Here is a 23,617-nt window from a genome sequence, read left to right as displayed (position 1 = left end):
TAACTCTACTGCATACAACTTCATTAGGTATCTAGGTGGCACAGTGAAGAGAGTATTGGACTTAGAGCCAGGAAGACTGAAATTTAAATTCTGCCTCAGATATTTGGTCAACTGTGACTGTAGCTAATACTGATACCTTGCTATTTCACCTGCTACCAGTTGTCCCTTGCTATCAGGACCAGAACCCTTCCAGCTTATCTAGACATCTTCACTATCCACTGAGATTTAAATCTCACTAGGTGGAAGTTCTTTCTTTATTCTTTCTCTTCCTTGGATTTTTGTGACACTGTTTTATGATGGTGATGCTCTTTCTCCCTATCTAATTGATTCTTCTCAGTCTCGTCTCTAGCAGATTTTCATCCGTCCTATATGTATATATATATATATTCTACAACTACGCTAGGCCCTCTTCGCTTCCCTTACATTATCTCCTGGTGCTCTCATTACTTTCCACAATTCCGAAGCTATAATCTCTATATAGATGACCCCCAAGCCTACATATCTAGTTCTAGTCCCTCTCTTGAGTTCCAGTTTTGCATCTCTAGCTACCTGTGGATTATATCTCCCTGGATATCATTCAGTTATTTTCAGTCACATCCAACTCTTCAATCATTTCCAACTCTTCCTGACCTCATTTGGAGTTTTCCTGGCAAAGATACTGGAGTAGTTTGCCATTTTCTTCTCCAGCTCATTTACAGATGAGGAAACCAAGACAAGCAGAATTAAGTGACTTGTTCAGGGTCACACAGCTAGTAGTTTTGAATTCAGGAAGATGAATCATTCTGACACTAGGTCTTAACATTTTATCCACTGTGACGTCTAGCTGCCCCCCATAAATGTCCTATAGGCATCTCAAATTCAATATGTCTATTTATTTATGAAGCTTAGGACACATATACCTAAGATGTAATCCTTTAGAGTAAGCAGCCAGTGACTACAGTAAAGGCAAAGGAAGAAGTTGAAGGATACCTGCACAAAATGGTAAAGCAGAAACTGGGCCACTTAAACCCAATAATTTAGAATTTATAAACTCAATATGAAGCAAGAAAAGAGAATAAACCATAGCACGTCTTTAAATTAGAGAGTCAAATTTATGTTAGTATACTTTCCACAAGACTCCAGATGTCTGAGTGCCGGATTTGTGGACTCTGAATAGGATAAATAGGATAATCAGAACACACATGAGAAAAGAACCATTTATGTCACAGATTAAGGGACTGATATGATTTTATAAACCTTGCATTTTTTGACAATTAGACCATACCTTTTCCAACCCATATTCCAGGAGAACTTTCCCTTGATTTAGACTGCAAGTGGCCAACCAACATATATTGTTCAGGCACCTTGTAAAGCTTCTCTGAACCCAAGGCAATGTCTTCCTGCATAGCCAGTAATGAACGTTCAGATAGCACTGGGGAGTTATTGTCATAAGGGGAGACGTCGCCGCTTGAGGCTTTGTTGGAGTCAGTAGATGAATGTCTCCCTTCCGTGGAAAAGGAACCTTCTGATCTCAGCAGGTGGGGGCTTCTGGCAGGACGAGAGCATGAGGTATGATGTTAACAATCAATAATTGCAATTATCCTTGGTACAGAAGCTATGTCAACAATGAGAAGGGAATACGGGAACACAGGTGCTGAAACAAAAAGACCTTTTGAACGATGTCAACACTTTTTTATGAAGGAAATGAAATTGTTTCATGTAATAGTCAGCAGAGGGCAGTCCAACTCAACAGATGTTTCAATAAAATACCATCTAAGGAAGGGGTGGGAGGAAAGGGGAGAGACAGAACAGTAAATGGATTCCTATATTATCTCTTTGTTGTGCATAAGTACTGATAAAGCCTTTCCCCCACCTCTATTTCTAAAGCAAAGCCTTGGATATAATTCCCAGGAAAATTAATACTATATCCTGGAAAATTATTCTTAGATTTCCCCCCACAAGTAGTGGTTTTAAAATCCATGTTAAATCTCATTCATTTAGAATAATGTATATGCATCACATTCTACTTATCACATTCTAAGTTTTGTGTGGGGAAAATATGTAGTGCACGTGCACTTTTTGACAGCAACAATAAGTCCATCATGTATCCAGCTCTCTGTTCCATTTTGTATATTTATTTGAAACATGTTTCTTGAGATGAATGCTTTTCATAAGCTTTGTAACACAGACTATTAGCACATGTCTGAAATCTAAGTCCATATATCTATTATGGAAATGTGGCACAAACAACACTGAGAAAATGTAAGCAGGACAAAAAAACCCCACAAAAAACAAAAAAAAGTTCCAGAACATCAAAGGAAATCTTACCTTGAATAATCTCTTATTTTCTACCCTCCTCTATACAGTATCCCTGATAACATCTTAAAGGGAAATTATCACAGGTTGATAAGTGCAAAAATAACCCCGATCCTTCCCATCCTTCGTTCCCCTTGGTCATTCTTTGAATTTTTTTGGTCTGATTTTCAAAACTTTTTTTATTATGAAAAAAGAAAGGTAAATACTTGTAAGCCAGCATGTTCTAGCAATACTGAACCACCCAGAATAGAGCAAGATAAAGGAAAACAGCTCTGGCAAGAAGACCCTTTCAGGGTCAGCTTGCCAGCAATTCTTATTAGCCATAATAAAAATATGTGGGTTGCTTTTTTCCTTCTGTAATTTAAGTATTTTTAAAGATAATTCACCTATTCCTGAAATTTTAAGGAACTCACAAATGTTCTACTTTTATAAAAGGGCATTTATTGCCCAGCCAGAAATCATAAATTCCACCTCCTCCTTCTCGCTCCCCTCCATCTTTGATAACTGATGTCAGATGATTTATGTAGCAAAGAACCACAGGAAAATTCTAAGTTATTTCCCAGATCTTGGGAGAGTTTGAGAAAAGAAAGAAACTTAAGATTCTTTTCTGAAAATGGAAAAACAAGCAAACAAAAAGCAAACCCCAAGATTTTTATTTAATTAGCAACAAAAGGTTCTGTTGCTTTCTTTCATTTGCACAATTGATTATCATGTGCTGAAGTGAGAAAGCATTGAGAAGGAATGCTTCTAGTTACTGAAAAGACAGTCCAATGCCTACCTAGTTATATCCAATAAGCAAGTAAGAAATGTAAAATATTGCTAGAAAAAAGACTATACTTAGAATCTGGAAGCCTGGGTTTGAGTTCCAGTTATATGATTTGGGCTGAATAATTTAGCTTCTCACTTGGTTTTGGTGAGGATCAAATGAAATCTAAACTAGGTAATACAATGGATAGAGTACTGGGCCCTGAGTCAGAAATAGTTAAATTCAAATTTGACCTCAGACCCTTACTAGCTAGCTATGTGCTCTGGGGAAATCACTTAACCCTATTTGCTTCAGTTTCCTTATCTGTAAAATGAGTTGTAGAAAAAAAAAAATGATAAATCACTTCAGAATCTTTGCCAAGAAAATCCCATATAGGATCAACAAGAGTCTTATTTGACTGAATAACAGTGATTCCAAAGTATTTTGTAAATTATAAAGTCCCAATAAATGTAAATTTTTTTTACGCTTTTATAATGTTTTGTGCATGCTTCTTGGAATGTTTTGTCCAGTGGAGATTTCTGCTAACATATTATTATTCTTTCAGTCCATCTTTCTTACATCAGACTTAGAAAAAGCTCATTCCTTAAGTTCTGTAGGACATACTGATTCAGTCATGTTTTGTATATATCACAGAATATGGACTTCAAGTGCTTGAGGAGCTAGGATAGCACAATGAGAAAAGCACTGATCCTGGGGCATCTGGGTTCCTGATGCTTAGTATCTGTAGACTATAGATAAGTAACTCAACATCCCTTAGCCTTACTTTCCTTATTTATAATGAGCCTAGGGTTTATGAATTTGTTTTTTCCTCAATATTTTGATACCTATATTTCAATTTAATTTGTTTTCCTTGTTATTCTATCTATTGTATTTTATGCACTAAAAATTATTCTGAGGTGGGGTCTTTAGGGTTCATCAGATTCCGAATAGGGTCAGTGACATAAAAATGGTTAAGAACCCATTCACTAGATGTAATTTGGCATTTCTTCCAGATCTTCCATTAACTTATAATCATTCTTTGCTATAATTCATACTGTTGGAAGAAAAGAGGAGTTAAGTTGGAAAAGAGCTTCTTAACTCCAAAGCACAACTACCACTGAAGCTTTCACCCCTTCCTGACCTACCCATATTAAAAGTCATTAACTACTTTTTAACTGAGTGATTAAAACTTAACTTTCAGGCCATGGATAAAGCCCCAAGAATCCTAGGCTAAAATGCACTACCTATTTTCCTCTTAGCAAAGCTGCTTTTACTCCTCTTGTCCTCACAGAGAAAGCTATCAGTGATTACCTGAGACTCCAATTCTAGCAGCTGATGATGGCCATTTCAGACAACTCATTCAGGAAGAAGATGAGGGTGATCATTACTAAAGAATTAGCTTTCACAGTGGGGTTGACACTGGCCAGTCTTCCAACATAACTGAGTGATGGTGATGGCCCCATCTGGATTAGTGCAAATAACACATCTTCAAAACTGGTCAGATTGTTCGAATTCACATCATATTTCCATTGGATTAATTGCCACATTTTATGTAATTATAATGTCAATCAACATAAATCTGATTATATATAACTATTTTAAGGAACTTTACTATTCTCACTAATTGGGACCTGACTGTAATAGATAGTCATATAAAAACAAAGGCATAGAGTTGCTGACACTACTTTCATAGCCTAAAAACCTAGGTCAAACTATCAGGTACGTTTTGTCCACAGGCAGTTGTGGAGATGGAGGCAATGTGGATTCCCATGGAATAATCAGCTTTGTGAAATCAGTTTATGTGAATCACCTCTGCTGCCCTTCTACTATTTTTGTCCTACTGTTCCTGGCCTGAGGGATGTACTTCTCAGAATAAAGGGCTGAAAATTGTGTCTCTATGGTATATCATAGTCAAATGTGTGCAACTATTTTAGTAAATTACATTGACCACCAATGTAGTTTACTGGGAGATGACCAATGTTATATTTGGTAAAGGTTAGCTTTTAGTAGGGCTTTGTTCTGAGGTTTCACTGAATTCCTATAAATCTAGATAATCACACTATTGAGTCGTTTCAGTCCATTTGGCTCCATTTGGGATTTTTTTGGCAAAGATACTGGAGTGCTTTGCCATTTCCTTTTTCAGTTTATTTTACAGATGAGGAAACTGAGGCAAGTAGAGCTAAGTGACTTGCTCAAGATCACAAAGCTTACAGGCCAGATTTGAACTCAGGAAGATGAGTCTTCCTGATGCCAGACCTGGTACTCTGTCCATATGACATGTAGCTGCCCAAATATGATAGTAACTAACATTTACATGGTATTTACTATGTGTCAGGTATTGTGCTAAGCATTTTGCAATTATTTCATTTGATCTTCATGATAACCTGGGAGACTATTATTATCCCCATTTTACATATGAGGAAGTGACTTGCCCAGAGTCATACAGTTAGTAAATGTCAGAGGCCAGATTTGACCTCAGATCTTTGTGACTCCAGGCCACTCTGTCCACTGTGCTCCTTTGCTGCTGTTACTTTGTTTGATCATCATCATGCCCTGCATGATACTGTATTATTGCCCTTCAGAAGAATATAAGCTTCTTGAAATTTTTTTTTGTTTAATCTTTGTATCCCCAACATTTGGCACAGGATTTTGCATATAGTAGGTATTTAACTAGATTGGTCTAAATTTTGAAACTTCAAAAAGATAAATTTTCTATAAGTTAAAAACTCACCCCAATTGCCTCAGCAAAAAACCCCCCAAAAAGAAAAAAACTCACACTTAGCTTTAAAAAGTTCTTTCATATTTATGATCTTACCTTCTCTGCTCAGCTGCCTATTATGAGATAAATATGGTAAGGCATTATTAGCTCTGTGATGACTGTAAAGTTCTAGAGTTTTGGATAATTAGTCATTTTATTAATGATGCTAGCATTTTAGCAGATGAGAAAAAATGAGGCACAGATGGTAATATAACTTGTCTGAGGTGGTATACAATATAAATGTCTATACTATTGACTTCTGTTGATTCAAGAAAAAGAATTTCACTAATCCTTAGGGATTCTCCATAAAAAACAAACAAACAGTTTGTTATAAAGAAAAGAGTTTGGACTAGAGATCATAAGATCTACTAACCCCAGTTCAACTTCTTACTTTGGGCAAATCATTTTATTTTGGGAAGATTTTGAGTAGGATTTTGAATGTGATGATTTCTATGGTATCTGCTAGTTCTAAACTATGATTCTATAAAAATGCCAGCAATTCAAATATAGAGTAATTCTTTATTTTTTTTAACTGCCTGAAAAAAGACAAATTTTTTAAAAAATTGCTTTTACAAATTGGGCAGACAAGAAGGAACAAAATCTTATATAGCTAAAATATGGAAAGCAATAAGAAGAGATTGGGAAAGAAACCCTTGGGTCTAAAACCCATGAAACAACAACAAAAATGAACAAGCCAAGAAGTTGATTAAAAACATAGAGGAACTGGCTGACCCAAAGCAAAGGAATATTAGCAATCCTCAGGACAATTTAGCATTAAGAGTCAGCTCAGCCGTATTCTTGAACAGGTCCTTATTATCTCCATGCAGAAGGCAGGTAGAGCATAGATTTGAAGCCAGGAAAACCTGAGTTCAAATCCAACCTCAGCCACTTACTAGCTGTGAGACCTTGAGAAAATTGCTTAAGCCTGTTTGCCTCAGTTTCTTCATCTGTAAAATGAGCTGAAGAAGGAAATGATAAATCTCTCTAGCATCTGCCAAGAAAAACCCAAACAGGGTCATGAAGAGTTGGAAATGATCAAAATGACTCAACAACAATAACATGTCCATGCAGACTCCCAAACCAAATCCAAGCAGTGCTCTCTAATCATAGAATGTTCATGAATCCATCTAGGAAAAGATATTTCATAATATTCCAATAGAGACCCTCTGCCCAAATTAGGAAACCTAGAGGATGTGAGAAAATAGTACCCGTTTTGGAGATGGCTGGAAGATCAAATTAACATGACTGCCTGGCTTCTCTCTTCAGAAGCAAAACTGTCCCTGAGAAGTCCAATTTGACTTGAGTCTCAGGGAGTAATAGGAAATGACTTCCACGTTGCAGTCTAAGAGGACCATGAATAGCACTGTCATAGTCCCTATACTTTTTGTTTTTTAAAGAGGAAACATTTTTTAGGTAGCAGGGATTTTGCTAGAGAGAAAGGGAGCCTTAATCTTTCTTTAATTTGACTCTCTCTGGGATGGATTCATATATGTTCAGACTAAACACTTCTTTGGTGGGATGAGCTACTCTTGGATTTTTTTTTTTTTTTTTTTTTGGTTTGCTACCACAGAAGGAAGAGAGGCTGCCAAACACATTAGAACCAAGACCGCTATGGCATCCCCATTTGCAGTCTCAGCTAACTGAATCAAGACTGAATGAGCATGGAGACCAAATAGCACGCTCACCCTTAGCGTGGTCCCTCCAGGTCAGGGTGTAAACACACTGGCTGAGTACTGTGGGCAAACTTGCATTGCAGCGGGGAGTACAGTACTTGTTCTGTGAATAAATGGAAAACCTCTGTTCAATTCCCTGTGGGCTGCCAATATAACACCATGCAGACCTTCCCCAAAAATAAATATCCAAAGAGTATTTAAAAATGTGCTAGTTTATAATACAGCTTAATAATTTAACTGATAAACCTCACTTTCCTGGAACTTAAATTAATGGACATAATCATGACTCTGAAGCTCTTAATTGTACTGTGGAAAGAATGCAACACCCACCACAGCAGCTTTGAATTTATTGAGGATTTCAAGTAAATTTCAACTTAATTATTGTACAATTCTGTATAAACATCCCTTTGTGCAATGTCCCAGGGAATGGCTCCACCGAAAGAGAGAAACATCTTTAATTCTTTTACAAGCCTATGGATGATGACTCAAGTTAAAAGACAATGAACCTTCCTGTACTAATTGGCAGTAGAGTCAGACCTGGCAGCTTAATTAGTCAAGATTTTTTATTTAGTTACATCCCTGACTTATTATAAATCATAAGGCACTGAATCTATGTCAGGTAAATGGAAAATGCTATTGATTTAATTTATTTTTTATAGGATATATATTAAAATGGTATTTTTTCTTAATTCTCTTTAAAAATCCTCCAAATTACTCTTAGGAGATTCTCTTTTACATTTTGAACTTACTTTTCAGATACATTTCTCCTTTTTTTCTATGCCTTTCGCAAAATGGACATTCATATTCTATGAAATCTGTCAGTGTAGATGTTTTTATTCCATATTACTCCCACAAGTGTTTTTGTTTTATATTTAAAGTAAATCTTACACTAAAACTTTCTCAAAGGAAAGGCTTTTTCGATTCAACACTTTTCATTTTTATGGAGTTGATGACACATATAGTGGGAATAATGATCTATCAAAGTTGCCTTGTCCTTAAGAAGTGGTACAAAATATATCAGCCAAAATATATGCAATTAGAAAAGTAGGTGAGGCAGTCATATATTGAGAGCAGGGATAATAAAAAGCAGCTTAAGTACTTCTTTGAAGTTTCTGACATGTAAAAATATTTAAAGGAAAGCCTTCTGTACTTGAATTTATAAAAGCATAGGGCCAAGAATCACAGAAGATGAAAAGGTCATACAGATGAATTGCAAAAACTGATAGAGCATAGTAATGAGATCACAGATCCATCAACGTGAGTCTTTTACTCTTTGAGAATCTAGAATGTGATGGCTAGTAAAACAAACCAACTATTGAATTCAAAGAAACTCTCTGCAGTATCCTGCAATACTTCAAAGACCCATGATTTCATCACCATAGATACTTTCCTCTACCTTTGAGAATGGTCTTTATTAGTTGATGTGACCAAAAAACAAAACAAAAACCTATCATCTTAGAGCCAACTCTGTTCAAGTACCTCCATCGGACAATACACAAAATGTTCCCAGGATCATATCTGAAGCCCCCAAGCTATAATAAGGCATCAGAGTAAAAATTTAATGGGAGCACAGTATGCTAAGATGATAACGTCATACTTCTATTCTTTCAAAATTTCCTGTCATCTTTGTGATATAACATTATTTAGTAATGAGAGAAGATAAATTCTAGTAACAACTTCAGAAACCTCTCTCTCTCTCTCTCTCTCTCTCTCTCTCTGTCCTTCCCTTCCTCCCTTCCCCCTGTGTTTTTGTATTTCTATCTGACTTTTTTTCTCAACAATTAACTGGCAACAGCCATAGTTAGTAGCATCCAAATGTTTAAGTTCTGTTTCTTTCATCTAAGTTCTTAAAAAAAAAAAAAAAAAAAAAGATCGAGCTTGATTAGATTTTAAGAAAGTGCCAAATTTGAGAATTAAATCTGAGAATCAGGATATTAGATAAACTGCTGGTAAGCACGATTGTTAAGTGCCTAAGTGAAGGGGCAGGTCAATTCTCTAAAAGCCTCCACAGCTGTGAATCATAACACTTGAAGGAGTTAGAAAGCAGCCTTCGAAGATGTTTCTTGTGGGATGGGAATGGGAGGCAAGAGGGAACAGGAGAGAGATCAGAGAACAGCAACTGCCTCTCAGTCTCCTTGTGTCATCATCATTCTCTCACATCATCCATTCTACAGGTCTGAGTTAGACCTCCAGAAGCCACTGGCAGCTGGCTCCATATCACAACACATGCTAATATTCTAAGTGTTCTAAATGATATTTTTAACATTGTTAGTATGAGGTTTTATATGTAAATATGTATATATACATATTTTATAAAGCAGATAATTATTTTAGAGGAAATATTCTATATATACATATTTATATACATTATATATATATATATATATATATATATATATATATATATATATATATATATATATATATTTGTGTGTGTGTGTGTGTATATTTGCTGAGGTAATTGGGGTTAAGTGACTTGCCCAGAGTCACACAGTTAGGAAGTGTTAAGTGTCAGAGATTAGATTAGAACTCGATTCCTCCTGACTTCAGGGCTGGTGCTCTATTCACTTCACCATCTAGCTGCCCAAATATTTTATATATTTATAGTTACATTTATGTTTAATACTAGTTGGGCTCTGATGTTCCTGTGTATTTGTAGTTCTAGAAAGAGGTTTGATGGGAAAGGAGGATAACTGTCAAATTTAACTAAAATTAATCTTAAACATTATCTGTGGATTTAAATCATCACATTATTCTCGTCTTCTCTTAGATCTGAATAAGTTATATTTTGAACTTGTTTCCAGATTGGACTATCTATTAGAAACAGAAATTAAGTCTCTTTAATTAATATCATGCCTAAAATCACATCAAGTTTGACAAAATAAGCCCCAAATGCCCTTGTATAATTTGTTACCATAAATATACATTTGAATATCTTTCCATGTCTGGACTGTTTTCTTTCAAAATAAATGCTCTATGTAGTCAATATGACTGGTCTTTCTTGATTGTCCTTTATAACTCCCCTCTGCATTGGCCCTCTCCCTATGACTTTATGTGGAAGCAGAAAACTAATCAACTCAGTTTGGAGAAAATGCAGCCTATAAATCTTTCAGACAAAATAAGCAATTCAAAAAGAAGCTTAACTGAAAGTTTTGGATCTTTAGCAATAAAATAGAACAAATCTCTTCTAATCTTTCTGTAACATTCTTATTCAAGATTTTCAGTTGGAGCCAAAAAATAAAAAGATCCAATCAGAACACAGAAGAGTGAATTCTCTGATCTTTTCAAATCCTGATGTGTATAAAGGAGAAACCCCCAAAACACGAAGTTCTTAAATCACTGTAAAAGTTTTTAATCTTTCATAACATAAATTAGTTTTGGGTTTCATGCAATCTTGGAAACTTTTCCCCAGATCTAAATAAAAATCTTTGCTATTTCCTTCTGTCATCACAACAAAGAGTCCAAAGCTTTACTAGAGGTGTTATTTGTGCCAGTTTCAGGGGAAATAAGCTAAAGGGCATCCCAATGATATAATTTTTAAATGTATATGAAATATATAATGAAAAAATACATTCAAAATGGCCATTTTAAAATCATGGCCACTGTCTGCTAGCACCAATTCTCCTTGTTTTTTAATTACTATTCATTTTCAAGTAGATTTTTCCTTTTCTGAAGCTTTTGGGGTTCATGCCATTCTACTGCCATTATCTTTGACTAAGACCTCATGTCTCAACTCAGATTATTAGCTTTTTTTTTTTTTTATTTTCAATAACCAAGTTTTGTCTTTCAATTCACTTTGCACATTTCTAATAAACTCATTTTGAAGCAATTAAAATGGATCAATGACTAGAGCTCAGGTTGGGAGTTAGGAAGACCTGAGTTCAAATCTAACCTTAGACATTTACTAGCTGTGTGACTCTGAGCAAGCTACTTAACTCTTAATCCAGTGGAAAACGGAATGGCAAACTATTCTGGTATCTTTGCCAAGAAAACCCCTTAGACTTTATTGGATCATGGGGGTAACAGAGTTTAATGCAACTGAAGAACTGCAGCAATATCAGCTATCTTTGAATACTCTTGTCATTTCATTATGCTGCTATATTTCTCCCTGGCTTATCAGATCAAATATAGATAGTCCATGCTTTTAAATTCAATGCCTTTTTGAAGATTATCAAAATCCTTACTGCTCATGTGCTGTGTATCCTGTTTTTGCATTTTTTCCCCTTCATCTGTTTGAATAGTGGTGGAAATAGTTGGATAATATTAGGCAAATAGAAGGTTTTTATTAGGCAATGCTATATGAACAGAGTAGCAAAATTCTAAGTAGCACAAAGTGAAGGACAGTTTCATATTCATATATTCCAAAGTGGCCAGTTAGACTTGATTCTTTTATGTGTATCTCTTATAGCCCCAGTGGATCATAATCTAAAATTGTCCTCTAACAAAGAACATTAGGATCTCATTAGGAGCAAAAACTGCTCAGTCGGGCACCCAAAGCTCTCCATAAGCTGACTCCATTTGACCCATCCAACCCATCCTGTTTATTCTACTTCCAAACCTCCTGAAATGAATTATTTCTAAACAGGCCCGTATATATATATATATGTATGTGAGAGATGAAGTCGGGGGGGGGAGGGGAGAGAGAGAGAGAGAGAGAGAGAGAGAGAGAGAGAGAGAGAGAATGAGTTTACTTCTATCATAATAGCCTAAATTAAAAGAATATCTTACTGATTAGAGTTGATAACAGAAGGGCATGATGGTCAGCTCAAAAAAAGTGTGAATAAATAGTAGTTGAAAAAATGAGCCATTGAAAAATTCTTCCTTTCTGAATAAAATATTTTAATTTAGTATTACTGAAAGGCAATAAGTTTTATTTATAGTTAGGGAACCCTAACGACAGCTGAAAGAAGGAGGAAGGAGACCTATGGTATGGTATTCTTTTCTATAAATTCCTTAAAATACTCTAGTAAAACAGTTTTCTATACTGGAATCTGGTTTTTTTTTTATAAAGGAGAAAAGGAAAGAGATACTTGAATAGACACTCCTCTCTGAGTATTATAGAACATTTTTGTGATACTACACATTAAAACCAATTTTCTCCAGTAATGACAGCCCTCATGACTAGAAGGAATTTTATTTTCAATATTCATTATTATTTTTAAGCTATATCGATTTAGAAATTGGCATTTATTCATTAATTTGACCAGAATGGATAATCAGTGCCAATAATTGAGGACCATTGGGCTATGTTTAAGTAGTTCAGCAATGTATATGCTTTATAGTAAAAAAAAACAAAAAAACAAACAAACAAAAAAAACAATGGTGCATGTAAAGTATGCTTTACAGGCCTCAAAAGTAAAACTATTCTATTTCCATTATAAAGATATTGAATGCCGATCAGAGGTCTCTGCACTATTTGTTAGCACTTAGGCCTTTTTGTATTTTATATATTCCCCAGAGTACCTAAATAGACATGAAAATTCTAAAGTTGTTTGTATAAATTATCTGATTTAACTATTAAGTCTTGATCAAATCAATTAAATAACTGCTTAATAGCCATACTATTTTGTGTAACACAAAGTCTAAGTATATAGGGTATGGAATTTTGCACGGATTTAATTTCATTTATTAAAACCAAGTGCACAGTATTTAATGTGCACATTCATTGACCCAGAACACATTTTTATAAATAGAAACAATAAATTTAAAAATGCATGACAGCATTAATAGATAACAGATTGACTAGAGTGTTCACATACTCAAGATAAATGGGGTTCTATTAAAACATTTCAGTATATCCTAAAGTTTTTCAGCAGTATATAAGCTCTACAGTAAAATGGTATCATCAAGGAAGGTATGCTTCAAAAGTCTCTAAGAAAGAGATATCCCATTACTTTACTGACATTCATATCAAAAATCCTTGGAGCTCCTATTAGCTATTACTTGGTTCTTCTCCCCTTCCCCCATCCAAGAAATACATCCCAAAAAACCTAAATAACCCAGGAAATGCCTAATTTCCTTTGCATAGTCAATATAATTAAAAGGGGATATTGTACCTACTCAGATGAAGTGGAAATCTGGCCAGCAAAAGGGTCCTATGATCAAGGTAAATCACTAAAGTGGAATTTTTGGTTTAAATTATCTGGTCTGAGTGTTTGCATCAATCAAATCAGCCAGATGCTTGCCAAGTCTCCACTAAACTTTGTCCTGTGTGGGAACAGCCTATGTTTAGAAAGAGAGCACAAAATGCCGTGGAAACTGGCAACCTTTCTAATTCTTCCCAACAGAAACGGAAATTCCCAACACGAAGTTAGAGGATAAAAAACAAGAGTACTCACGATGATTGGGAAGCTTTTCTTCTGAGTAAATAGTCCACAACATCAGGGTCAGTCTCTAATAGGCTGATCAAAACTTCATTCTGGAGATCTGGAGGGACCTGAAGAAATAAAAACAAGTAGAAAAGAATAATAGGGAGAACAGCTTAGAAAAGTATGGAATTATGGCATGTAATGGTTTTTTTGAGAGACTACAGAAATAAAAAGCAATTTTAACTATCAGGAGGAGATTTTTGCTTTGCAATCATACTCTGAGTCTTTGTTAAAAGGGGGCACCTTGGCTGACTCTCAAGCCACTCTGATCTTCACATCTCCAATGTTAACCATCATTATCTTTTTAAAAAATAATAGCTTTTTATTTTTCAAAATACATGCAAAGATAATTTTCAAAATTCACCCTTGCAAAACCCTGTGTTCTAAATTTTTCTCCCTTACTTTCCCCACCTTCCCCAGATAGTAAACAATCCAATATAGATTAAACATGCATCTTTTTAATTTAAAATTATATTTTTTCACTCAAAAATTATATTTTTTCTCTCACTCCCTTCCCTTACTCATTCTTGCCATAAAGAAAACAAGAAAAAAAAAAAAAAAACCTCTTGTAACAAATGTGCATAGTCAAACAAAAATAAATATGCACACTGGTCATGTCAAGAAACCATGTCTCATTCTGTACTCTAAATTCACTTCACTAGGACCTGGGGAATATATTTCATCATGACTCCGCTGGAATAGTGGTTGGTTACAGCATGGATTAAAGTTCTTCAGTTATTCAAACTTCTTTGTCTTTACAGTGTTTTAGACATTGTATAGATTTTTCTCCTGATTCTGTTCACTTCACTTTTTAAAAAAATGGCACCACATACACAATCACTTGTGGTTTTTTTCTTTGTTTGTTTGTTTTGCTATTACATATTTTCATGCACTGTTTTCCCCTTCAGAGGTCTGGATATAAACTTAAATTGGTCATATGCAAAATCATCTCTATACTGGGGTGACCCAAGAATCTTTTTCTTAGAAGAGTTCTTTTCTTAATTTGTTTTCACTATGCCTGTTTTTGCTCAAAGTCACTCTCTTTTAGTTTAATTGGTTTAATGAGTACCAAGACTTAATCAACCAAGATTTATCATTAGTAAAAGCCAAATAATCTTCCTCTTGTTTAAACAGAAGGTCAAAGAATGATCTCTTGGGCCTGGAAACTTTTTCTGTCCTGCGTTTAAAGTACCTTATTTTATTGTGGGACTTCACAAGAATACTGGTAGAACTATGAGTAATGGTATTGAGTCATCTTTCAGTAGTGATGAAGAGCTGAGATTCTATATTTCTTAATGGAAAGCAATTTACAAAAAAAACTGATAATTTTTATTTCATTTTTTTTAACACAGTAAAGAGTATAAACAACAACAGAAAAGAAAGAGTAATTTCCAAATAGCATTTATGTTTATTGAGATGATACTGGATCAGTGGAAATATACAATTTTTTGTTGAAGCTTTTTTATTTTTCGAAACATATGAATGGATGATTCTTCAACATTAATCTTGTAAAACCTTGTGCTCCAATTCCCACCCCCCCTCTTCCCTCACCCTCTCCCCTAGATAGCAAATAGTCCAATGTATAAACAATACAACTTTAAGTAATCCCTGTGGGGAGATTTAAGTAATACCCTGTGTGGATAAAATTGAAAGCAATAAAAAAGGCAATTCATTAAGTGTTTTCTGTGTGTGCAGGATCTAGAGTCGAGGAATAATTCTATTTCCATTCTTCATTGGGTCTGTAATCTTAACAAATTATTTCCTCAAATTGTGTAGATTTCAATAATCTTGTGTGATTCTTGTTCATGTTTTACACTAAATTTTCATTAGAATATCTACCTAACATGCTAAGGAATTTTCCTCTATGTCTTTTAATCTTTGAGGATATCACTTGGGAAATCAATGTTTTGTTCCTTGTCCTCTGTTCATTAAGGGGCCCATCTCCTTTTCCAGTCAAAGATGATATCTTTTATACTTCTGCAAATGTGATTACTGGTAATATATTGCACTTGCAACCTAATTTTCCCCAATGCTATTTGAATCAGTGACCATTTTTATTTGAAGACTGAGGTCCATGATGCAGAGCCACAGAGCATCATCAGAAGAATATACATTTAAAATAATTTTGTTTCATGAAGCAGTGTGAAGTCATTGAAAATGTATTTCCCAAACACAATCTAGCCTATCTTCTTCCTCTTGGATTCTAGGTACAAGTCACTGTTCATTTGTAGTGTCTTCCTTAGAATGCACACAAACACACATATACTAATGAACCAACTTGATTGGTTATACATACAAGGGTATTTTCATATTCTGGAGCAGAGATGTCAAACATGCTTGCTCAAATGGTGTGCAACTCACAACACTCCCAAGTACAACCTGAACTAGATTAAATTATAGAAAATATTTAAGTACATAAAATTTATTCATATATTTAATAAATATATATTAATATAGTTAAATATATTCATATATTTGATAAATATATATGAATATATTTAAATATAAAAATAAACAATTTAATAGGATACAAATAATGTTAATATATGGTTTTTAAAGTCAGTATAAGGCCCACAGGGATCCTTATGTATGATTTGGCAGCCCCCTATTTCTATTTGAGTTTGACACTATTGATACACAGACAGAAAGTATTCATCTTCCATTTGTTTTTTCCTATATGGACATTTAGGTCAAAAGCCTTTGAATGGTTAATATTCTTATACAGAAAGCCCACTTGAGTGAGGCAATACATGTTTATAATTCACTTATGGGAAGGCTGAGAATTGTGATTTATTACACTCTGGGGTTCTAGGTTTCAGTGTGCTAAAACCCATCTGTCATACATACAAAGTCTAGCACCAATATGGGGAACAAAGGAATAGGCTGAGGAGCTAATTTGCTGGAAGGGGGAGAGTGGAGAAGTGGATTAATGAATATATTTATATTTATACATGTAAAACCATTCTAAGCATACTTCTATTTTTAAAATTTAGTCTTAAAGATATATTTGAAGCACTGAAAGGTTAAATGATTCACCCATGGCCATACATCTGATATGTTTCAGAGGCAAGATTTAAACTTAGGTCTCCCTGACTCCAAAGTTGATCTTCTATTTATTCTACCTCACGGAAATGAGAAAATTAAAGTCAAGGGAGGAGAAAAAGTTTAGTCTGGCCAATGAATCAACTGATAGGCAGATCCTAGGCTTCAATGGAGGTTTTGTGATTCCCTATCCAGTGATCTTTCCACTCTCTCACCTTTCCTGAATCATTCTTTGTTTTGTTTCTGTCCTTTCCCCTTTCTTTTCTCCTCTCCCCCCACAATTTTAATGCAGTATCCTTGCTATATTTCAGTTCGGAAAGCCAGCTAAGGAAGCCAACTTATTGTCCTCATAGATGACTCATGTGTTCCTGGAGTCTGAGTATTTGCTCATTCCATTTTTCCCAAATCTGAAACATCCCTTCTACTTCCTCTTCAATAAAACATATACCCCATCTCCTTCAAAAACCTCCCCCAAGGGCCATTCCTTTATGAAGTTTTCACATCATGACTTGGCTCAAGTTACTCTCATCCTTCCAATTAAACCCCCATAGAATTTGTGACAAGTTACACTGGTTTTATATATATGGTCAAATGTATGCACATATTTCTGCTGTTCTATTCTTTAATAGTAGAATAAATATAAATATAATATATTTTATATTTATTTATTTTTATTTACTTATATATAATTATAAATAAAAATAGTAGAATACAGAATGGAATAAATTCTATTCTTTAAGGATTTTTAATGCCTGATACATTGGAAAGGATTTGGGGTCAGAGGAAGTAATTCCAAATCCTGATTCTTCCACTTTGCACTTGCATGACCATGGCACTTCAACTCTCTGGACCTCAGTTTCCTCATTTGTAAATTGGGGAGTCAGTCTAAATGGCCTCTGAAATTTCTTCCAGCTCTAGAGCTATGATGTTATACTTTCTTACCTCTTGGTTCTTCCTTTATTTTCTTCCTTCCAAATGGAATGAGTTTAAGCTACAAGAGCATGGAATAACTTCCCATAGTACCTAGCAAATATAGTACAGAGTAAAGTGACTAGCCAATAAGAAATGTATATGATGTATCTGTTGTTATTCAGTTGTTTTTCAATCAAGTACAACTCTTTGTGATCCCTTCTGGGGTTTCCCTAGCAAAGACAATGTAGTAACTTGCCATTTCCTTCTCCAGCATATTTTACAGAAGAGGAAACTAAGGCAAATAGGGTAGATGATTTGCCCAGGGTCATACAATTAGTTAGTGACTGCAATCAGATTTGAACTCAGGAAGATGAGTCTTTCTGATCCCAGGTCCAGCACTCTTTCCACTGCAAGGCCATTTGTTGTTTTAACAGGTGCTACATATAGATAACAATATTGATGTAAATATGCATATCCATATGTCTCTATGTACACATACATGTATATATGTATGTATGTGTAATTGCTCATTTGCTCTTGAGGAAAGAAAAAACAAAACAATTATTAGTTTGTAGCTCTTCATCAAGTTTTGTGGTTACATGCTCTGACCCAGATGTTTCTTTATTTGTAAGTAGTACAAATGTCATGCTATCAGTATAAACAAAATTGTCCTTTCCTTTTAATCCCTGGAAGCTTGAAAAATACCTTTCTTCTTCCAGGCTGGGATCACCAGAAAGAACTCCTGTACATTTCACAGAGTTTGTTTCCTCCATTACAGCTACTTTAGAAATAAACACTATAAAAAATGACTCAAAGATGACTGTTTTTGTATTCTTACCAACTAGAAATTTGTATTCAGAACAATTAAAGATAATTGTTATGAATGTGATTTTCAAAAACCATTTTTAAAAGCACACATCCATGAGAAAGCTGATTTAAAAAACAAACCTTCCCACAAAACTTTAGTTTGTACTTTCTGTTCGATGCGTCTTCATCACTTGTCAATCAAAATATTGCCTTTTTTTTTTTTTTTTTTTTTTTGCTAACTCTTCAAGTGAACTCTTTAGATCTTAACATGCTGGTTTTTTTGGATTTTTTTTTTTTTTTAATTGCAGAGTTGTCTCTAAAGGAAAAAAAAACAAACTTATTTTCATTTCTCAGTCCTGTCTCAGTGAAAGCACAAACCCTCCAAAAATAAAAGAATAAAACTATTCGAATTAAGAAAGCCCACCTGCAGTGTTAGTTTGTTCTCCAGAACAAATTAAAAACCCTGAATGACTAAGGCTTCTCTCCCAGAATATATAGATGAAGAGAGAAATAGGAGCTAATCACAGTTTCTAAGCTGAAGAGAGAAAGTCATTAACAGAACTGCTTTGAAGGGCAGTTCCCAGGGTCCTCCAAAATCAGTCTTTGTTGCTAGAGCCCTTCCACCAGAGTCAGTGTTTCTATTTTGATTAAGAATATTGTTTGGACAGTCTTATAATTGCCATGAAAAATGGATAAGATCACCTTATGAGCTCTAGTGGCATTTGGGTAATTGACATAGGACACTGGAAATCATATTTCCAATCTATAGGACCTGGAAATAAAAATGCTTCTTTCCTCTGACTTAAGACTATTAAGAAGTGACGATACCTACAAGGAGGAGGACTAGAGATATATCAACTACCCCCTTTCCTTTTCTGATCTCCAGAATCATATTTTTGTGAACAATAGTTTTGTATGGGTTTTATGTTGATATTTGAGATATTTGAAGGAGTAAGTATAAGTACCTCCTGAGAGGCAGGGAAATGTGTATAGAACAATGGATCTCAGAATCCTACTTGTGTGACCCCTTGAGAAGTACCTTAATTTGCCTGGACCTTAGTTTCTTTATCTGTTAAAGGAGTGAGCTAGATCTGATGGCTTCTGAAGGCCCTTATGGCTCTTAATCTATACTCAAAAGGTGGATATAAAAAAGTGTTAATAGCTCATAAAAGGTAGGTGGGGAAACTAGGTGGCATAGTGGCTAGAGCACCAAATTTAGAGTTAGGAAGATTCATCTTCCTGAGTTCAAATCTGCTTTTAGACATATAGTAGCTGTGTGAATTCTGAGCAAGTCACTTCATCTGTTTGCTTCAGTTTTTTATCTGAACAACGAACTGAAGAAGAAAATGGCAAACCACTTCAAATTCTCTGCCAAGAAAAAGCCAAATGGGCTCACAGAAAGTAGAACACAATTAAAAAGATTGAACAACAACAACAAAGAGGTAAGTGATAAAACAAAGTAGCATACCTTGCCTTTAGCCACAGTTAGTAAGTATCTACCTGAGGACTAGAATTTGCTGACTTAGAAACTGATTCAATCTTCTCTTCTTTTTGCTATTATACAAAGTGCTTTCATTATTGACATTGAATTGAGATTGAATGGACAGAGACTAGAAAAAAAAGCACTTGTTTTGATATAAACAATCTGTTGTAATCAGATCAACAAAGTCCTGATCCTATGAACCATCTGCTGGGATCACAAAATAGCCTTTTTGCAAGGTACCAATTGTGATGGGATCTCCTTCTCCTTTGGTATTAAGACTATAAAACTAAGATACCTCTCAAAAAGAAATGTTAAATTAGAACCAATCCTTACCCAGGGAAATGGAGAGGGAAAGTAGTTCATCTGAATAAATAACCAGATAAATGCAACAGTTAGGTTTGGGGTATTTTCTGGTTAGATTAACTGAGTATTTGCTTTGCTTCTTTCCTTGACTTTACAAGCACAGATGCTGGCCAAAAAGACTTTAAAAAAATGCAATTTGCATTAGCTAAAGAAGAGAATACAAGACAAAGCTTGGCTCAGAGGCTCTAATCCTAGAATTTGACCCTTGCTCCCAGTAATTCTCCTTTGGAATTTCCCACGTGCAGGGTGCTCTTCCCCAGCTCGGAGAGATGCTGCTGTTTGATGGGAACACCCTGGCCTTCCCACATTTGCTGCTCCATTCCAGCAATCATGGATGAATGGGGTGGGGCTTGGTTTTTTCCTCCCTTAGTGTCTGAGAAAGCTGTACTAGTAGGAAAAAAATATGCTACTGCATTTTTATAATATGATGTAGATTCCTTCTGATGGACTAGGGGTTCTGTGTAGTTTTTTCCCAAGACTAATGTGCATTTGCCCTTGTTAATAGCAGTAACACCTTTCATTGTGGTCCCCATTTCACTGCCAAAGTCAATAGGGATTATCCAAGTTCAGGAGGGATCAGCTTTCAGAGAATGCTTAGTTGCAATAAGAAGTTGCTCTTAGATTTCTTTGTTTTTTCATTTTTTTTCTTTTCAGATTTCATGGAAAAGTCATGTTAAACTATTCACTTAAATGATTATGGTCCTGATAAAGTAAAAAGTCATTAGCTTGATTTATTTTCAAAGACCTCCATAGGAAGTCCTTTTACCCATGTATATCATTGAATCATAGGATTAAAGATGTGGAGTTTGAAGATACTATCTAGTTCAATTTCATTTTTACAAACTCTTGTGATGCTCATATAAGAAGTAAACCACAGTGGCAGGATTTGAATCCAGATCTTCTAAATTTCTTCATTTCTCTTTTCACTAGGGAGATGATTCTGCTTGCAACATAATTGGCGCCAGTAGAAGGTATCCCCCATTCTTTTCCTCTCATTTGAGAGCCACAAAATAGGCAACATTATGCTTCTGATTTTCTTTTCTCTTCAATGCAAATAGCAATTCTCTATTGTCTTTTTTCCTCTTCTTTTCTTCCCTGATCTCTCACAATCTACTCCCCTCCATTTTCAGCAAACTAGGAGTCTGAATTTATTCCATGATAGTTGCTTTTGGAGGGGGGCCACACTGTTTCTCTGGTTCCTTTCCAGGATTTGCTGTCTTTTTCCTTCCTCCTTCCCTCCCTTCTTCTTCTCTCCCCCCTCTCTCTTTTTCTCTCTTTCTCTTCCTCTCCTTTCTTTCCTTTCTACTTCTCCTTTTCCCTCCCTGCCTCCTTCCTCCTCTGTCTGTCTTCAAGTCACCAAGCATTTAAGAATCTGTTGTGTACCAGGAACTGTGCTGAGTGCTGGGAATACAAAGAAAGGCAAAATACATCCTCTGTTTTAAAGGTACTTACAGTCTAATGGATGACAATATGCAAACAACTAAATACAAACAAGATATATATAAGTTAGAGAGAAATGTTTATCTCTCTCTCATATTAATTATTAATTGTTGAATTAGGTTCAGGATTTTTTAAGAAGTCTATTGTTCAGTCTCTGAAGGACAGTGATAAATTCTTTGATCAAGCTTCCCAAGACTGGGAAATTTAGAAGTAAATTACATAATCAAAATCCCCCCCCCCTTCATTGAAATAGGTCTACTTTTCTTTATAATATTCATTCTTGCATTAATAGCCAATCAAATTTAATGCTATCCTCAAGAACACCTCCTTTTTCAAGTGCATTTAAACTGTAAGCCTAGCACCATAATTTGTCTTTGGCATTCAAAGGTGTCACTGATCCTTTTTATTGGTAATATACTAGCATTATTATTAAATGATTAATTACTGAGAAAGTATGTATCTTGAACTTTTTAAACATCACAAATTGGAGATAATGTCAAAGAGAAGGTCTGCCATTAAGGAGGCCTGGAAAAGAACTTTTTTTTTTAAATTTTATAATTATAAATTGTTTTTGACAGTATATATGCATGAGTAATTTTTTTTAATAACATTATCCCTTGTATTCATTTTTCCAAATTATCCCCTCCCTCCCTCTACTCCCTCCCCTAGATGACAGGCAATCCCATACATTTTACATGTGTTACAATATAACCTAGATACAATATATGTGTGTAAATCCCATTTTCTTGTTGCACATTAAGTATTAAATTCCAAAGGTATAAATAACCTGGGTAGATAGACAGTAGTGCTAACAATTTACATTCACTTCCCAGTGTTCCTTCTCTGGGTGTAGTTATTTCTGTCCATCATTGATCAGCTGGAAGTGAGTTGGATCTTCTTTATGTTGAAGATATCCACTTCCATCAGAATACATCCTCATACAACATTGAAGTGTATAGCGATCTTCTGGTTCTATTCATTTCACTCAGCATCAGTTCATGTAAGTCTCTCCAAGCCTCTCTGTATTCCTCCTGCTGGTCATTTCTTACAGAGCAATAATATTCCATAACATTCATATACCACAATTTACCCAACCATTCTCCAATTGATGGACATCCATTCATCTTCCAGTTTCTAGCCACTACGAAAAGAGCTGCCACAAACATTTTGGCACACACAGGTCCCTTTCCCCTCTTTAGTATTTCTTTGGGATATAAGCCCAGTAGTAGCACTGCTGGATCAAAGGGTATGCACAGTTTGATAACTTTTTGGGCACAGTTCCAAATTGCTCTCCAGAATGACCAGATTCTTTCACAACTCCACCAACAATGTATTAGTGTCCCAGTTTTCCCACATCCCCTCCAACATTCATCATTATTTGTTCCTGTCATCTTAGCCAATCTGACAGGTGTGTAGTGATATCTCAGAGTTGTCTTAATTTGCATTTCTCTGATCAATAGTGATTTGGAACACTCTTTCATATGAGTAGAAATAGTTCAATTTCTTCATCTGAGAATTGTCTGTTCATATCCTTTGACCATTTATCAATTGGAGAATGGTTTGATTTCTTATAAATTAGGATCAATTCTCTGTATATTTTGGAAATGAGGCCTTTATCAGAACCTTTAACTGTAAAAATATTTTCCCAATTTGTTACTTCCCTTCTAATCTTGTTTGCATTAGTATTGTTTGTACAGGAACTTTTAGTTTGATGTAATCAAAATCTTATAT

At 35.0% G+C, this 23,617-nt stretch overlaps 1 protein-coding gene across 3 annotated transcripts in view; it reads right to left on the bottom strand.

The window, feature by feature from the left end:
• ARHGAP6 (Rho GTPase activating protein 6) overlaps window positions 1–23,617 on the bottom strand; it is a 583,013-nt gene that overhangs the window by 4,363 nt on the left and 555,033 nt on the right. For all 3 annotated transcript variants that reach the window (XM_074300011.1, XM_074300012.1, XM_074300013.1), the window contains exons 10-11: window positions 13,810–13,907; window positions 1,265–1,527 (exon numbers count right to left, since the gene is read on the bottom strand). In XM_074300011.1, coding sequence (XP_074156112.1) covers window positions 1,265–1,527; window positions 13,810–13,907 — 361 coding nt within the window. The remainder of the gene's footprint in view (window positions 1–1,264; window positions 1,528–13,809; window positions 13,908–23,617) is intronic.

The sequence above is a fragment of the Sminthopsis crassicaudata genome, chromosome 3 (genome assembly GCF_048593235.1).
Source record: "Sminthopsis crassicaudata isolate SCR6 chromosome 3, ASM4859323v1, whole genome shotgun sequence".
Taxonomy (NCBI): Eukaryota; Metazoa; Chordata; class Mammalia; order Dasyuromorphia; family Dasyuridae; genus Sminthopsis; species Sminthopsis crassicaudata.
This window is presented reverse-complemented; position numbering and strand designations above follow the sequence as displayed.